Genomic DNA, 3,727 nt, shown 5'->3' on the forward strand with positions numbered 1-3,727 from the left:
CCATGATCCCATCATTGGTGACAGTTGGTGGTGATTTCTCTGGATTGGGATCTGTGTACACATGCCTCCATAACACAAAGGTACTATTTGTTTTTAGAAGAATCAGAAACTGGGAAGGGTGGTACATACCTGTAATCCTAGTGTTCAGGAAAGAGTCAGGGGTGTTGCATGTTAGAGGCCAACCGTGTGTGTGTGTGTATGTATGTATGTGTGTGTGTGTGCACAAGCATGTGACTTAGGATACCAATGGCATAGATTAGTAACTGATAATGAGAATATTTGAAAACTGTCTAGATATTAGGGACTCTGAGAAGAATGGAGGTTAAGGCAAAATGCCAAACTTTTCTATAGTGTTTTATCCTCTTCCCCTATTTCTCTCATCTGTCTGAATGAAGCTCATGTTATGAAGTGTTAGTTTTTTAAGGCAAAACCTGCTAATTTTAATGACATTTATAGAATATATTATTACCACCAAATATCCATAATTGGTTTTGGGCTCAACCCATTTGATGTGTATATCACCCGTCAACTAAAGAATAAATTTAGTGAAGTTTCCAAAGTAAATTTGTACCTTATTTTTTATAATTCATAAAATTTTTTATCCTATTTGTTTTCTGCAAGTAACAGTTTGTGGGTTAAAGCATATATATATATATGACTTGAAGTTGTCAGTATTATGGAGCAGTGATGCAAATGATTAGCCCTAACATTGCAAACATACCACATTAGATCTTTGATGCTCATTATAGATTGTAAAATGTAATGCTGACCTGTCATATTTCACTGGAAATTGGGAATTTTCTACCATTGAAATTGAAGAACTATATATCAGTTTGAGCACCAAGCAAAAAATATTTACTGGGCAAAGTCATTATGACAAGTCATAACTCTAGTTAGAGATTAATAAAATTGGTAAATAACCAAATAGCGTGACTTCATATAAGACCTCTAATACACATAGATTACAACAGGTGTGAAGGTATTTTAAAGCATTGGATACATCATATAGAATGCTATGAGATATAAAGGTCTTACTTAGTATGAGGAGTTGGTAAGCTTAACTGTGTATGTAATAACTAATACCATTTAAACAATGGTAAATGAATGGGGATGAACCAAATGAAGGGGGAGAAGGATGAAGTGAGTGATAGAAAAATAGATTATCACCTCTAAAAAGAGAGACAGAAGAACTTTGTTTATTTTTTCATAACACAGGTATTCTCTATAGCCTGGGAGCCTGTCCTGGAACTAGATCTTATAGGCCAGGCTGGCCTCAAACTCAGAGATCAGCCTGGATCTGCCTTCCCAGAGCTGGAATTAAAGGCGTACACCACCACAGCATGACTGTTATGGAAAAATCTTCACCCCAGCATTGATGAAAATAGAAATGCAAATGTCACTGTGAGACTGCAGAGGAAAATACCACTTGTATATTTGAGAAAATTAAACAGTGTTTTGTTCATGATAGAAGCTGTGTCCTTATCCTCAGCACAAACAGGGTAATGTGAAGAATAAATCAGAAAAGAGATGATGTAACTCTTCTGTTAGAATGTGTAATAGAAGCATGTTGAAAGAGAAGAGAAGGATTCAAGATATAAGAACATGGATATTAATTGAATCTACTACTGTGTTCTGATAAAGACAAGAGGTGATCCTGATATATGAATATAATCTCACAAAAAGGAATGGATGAAATAGGAGGAGAATGAAGGGGGGACTCTGTATAAAGTGTGACAGTAGTTCAAGGTAAGGAAAAATAAATGGGTCAAATTCAGAGATTTCTGACACAAACTTGAATTTCTTTTATTATCCAATAAGAGACTGAAGAGGTGGATATTCGGGAATGCTTTGGAAGAAAACAGAATGAAGACATGGATTTCTAATGTCGCTTTTGAGATCCTGATGCCTGTGACACATGCAGTGATAAGATACTGGAGCAGACATCTGTGCACAGAGACATACACATCTGAGTTTGAATTATTAATCTAAAACACTAGAGTATGTGTATTTTTGAAACTTAAATAAAATTATAAGGACAAAAATTATCAAATTTTTCAATTACATGAATATACAAAATAAAATACACCAAATTAAAAATGAAAAAATAACTGTTGAGCCAGCAGCAGAAGAGAGGAACAGTACATCTGACTTTAGGTAGAAAATTCATAAATCTATGTTCAAAAGGAGGGGAAATAGAATGAGGTTAAGAAGAAGTTGGCCAAAAAATCATTGATGATTACAATGATTACCAAGATTTGGGATATATAGTTACTATAATCATTGTCAAACCTCTTTTTTGTACAAATATATCCAAAATATATGTTCATTTTTAATTTAAAATAATCTTAATATTTTCTCCTTAGGATACTGGATAATAAGAATAAAGATGAAAAACCAAACTGTCATCACTTCCTTTATCTTTCGGGACCTACCCATACCCCCAGAAGATCAGCCACTGTTCTATTTCCTGTTCCTGGCCATGTTCCTCACCACTGTCATGGGTAACCTCATTATCATCATCCTCATTCTATTGGACTCCCATCTGCACACACCCATGTACTTCTTTCTCAGTAATTTGTCCTTCTCCGACTTCTGTTTTTCCTTTGTCACAATGCCAAAGTTGCTGGAGAATATGCAGAGCCAGGACCCATCCATCTCCTATGTCGGTTGTCTGACACAAATGTACTTTTTCATGGTTTTTGGAAATATGGAAAACTTCCTTCTTGTGGTCATGGCCTATGACCGCTATGTGGCCATCTGTTTCCCCCTTCATTACACCAGCATCATGAGCCCCAAGCTCTGTGTGAGTCTGGCACTGCTGTCCTGGGTGATTACCCTGCTACATTCCATGCTGCACACATTACTCCTGGCTAGAGTGTCATTCTGTGAGGACAATGTGATCCCTCAGTTTTTCTGTGACATATCAGCTCTTCTTAAGTTGGCCTGCTCTGACATTTTTATTAATGAACTAATGATATTTGTCTTGGCAGGGCCCTTTATGGTCATCCCATTCTTACTCATCATTGTGTCCTATGTAAAAATTGTCTCCTCCATCCTAAAGGTTTCATCTGCTCGGGTTATCCACAAGGTCTTCTCCACCTGTGGCTCCCACCTGTCTGTGGTCTCACTGTTCTATGGGACAATTATTGGTGTCTACTTATGCCCATCAGCTAATAATTCTACCGTAAAAGAGACCGTCATAGCGATGATGTACACAGTGGTGACTCCCATGCTGAACCCCTTCATCTACAGCCTGAGGAACAGAGACATGAAAGAGGCCCTGCTAAGAGTCCTTTGTAAGAAGAAAATTTCCTTATAATGGCAACACTGAAAGTTTTACTTAATTTCATCTAGTAAATATATTGATGCTAAAATTACAAAATATAGTACAATAAATTCATTTGTGCCCACACAAAAGATCATACTCCATAAAGGTTATTTTGCAATGTAGTTAAGTAGGGAAGTAGACCTTGCTGACTTAGCGATGTCATTCACTGCTTTGCAAGTGTGATTCAAGAAAAGCATTAGATAAGAGCCGATGTTATATCAGATTTTCATTCCTTAGATTCCTTTTTTAATTAAAAACTGATACTATACTGAGTTCTTCCTGAAGTTTTTCTGTGGGACTCTGCAACTATTTTCATCAGTTGTTTGATGGCATCTAACTGATGTATTAGGCATCATTTTTTCCGACCTGTTTGGTTCTATCATAGGTCTTTAGACATAG

The 3,727-nt window shown here is 36.4% G+C and overlaps 1 protein-coding gene across 1 annotated transcript; it reads left to right on the forward strand.

The window, feature by feature from the left end:
* Positions 1 to 2,386: 2,386 nt before the first annotated feature.
* On the forward strand, positions 2,387 to 3,319 carry LOC142831940 (olfactory receptor 1468-like). The gene has a single exon (XM_075942361.1). The coding sequence runs from the start codon at positions 2,387 to 2,389 to the stop codon at positions 3,317 to 3,319; it is 933 nt and encodes a 310-aa protein (XP_075798476.1).
* Positions 3,320 to 3,727: the final 408 nt, after the last annotated feature.

The sequence above is a fragment of the Microtus pennsylvanicus genome, chromosome 11 (assembly GCF_037038515.1).
Source record: "Microtus pennsylvanicus isolate mMicPen1 chromosome 11, mMicPen1.hap1, whole genome shotgun sequence".
Taxonomy (NCBI): Eukaryota; Metazoa; Chordata; class Mammalia; order Rodentia; family Cricetidae; genus Microtus; species Microtus pennsylvanicus.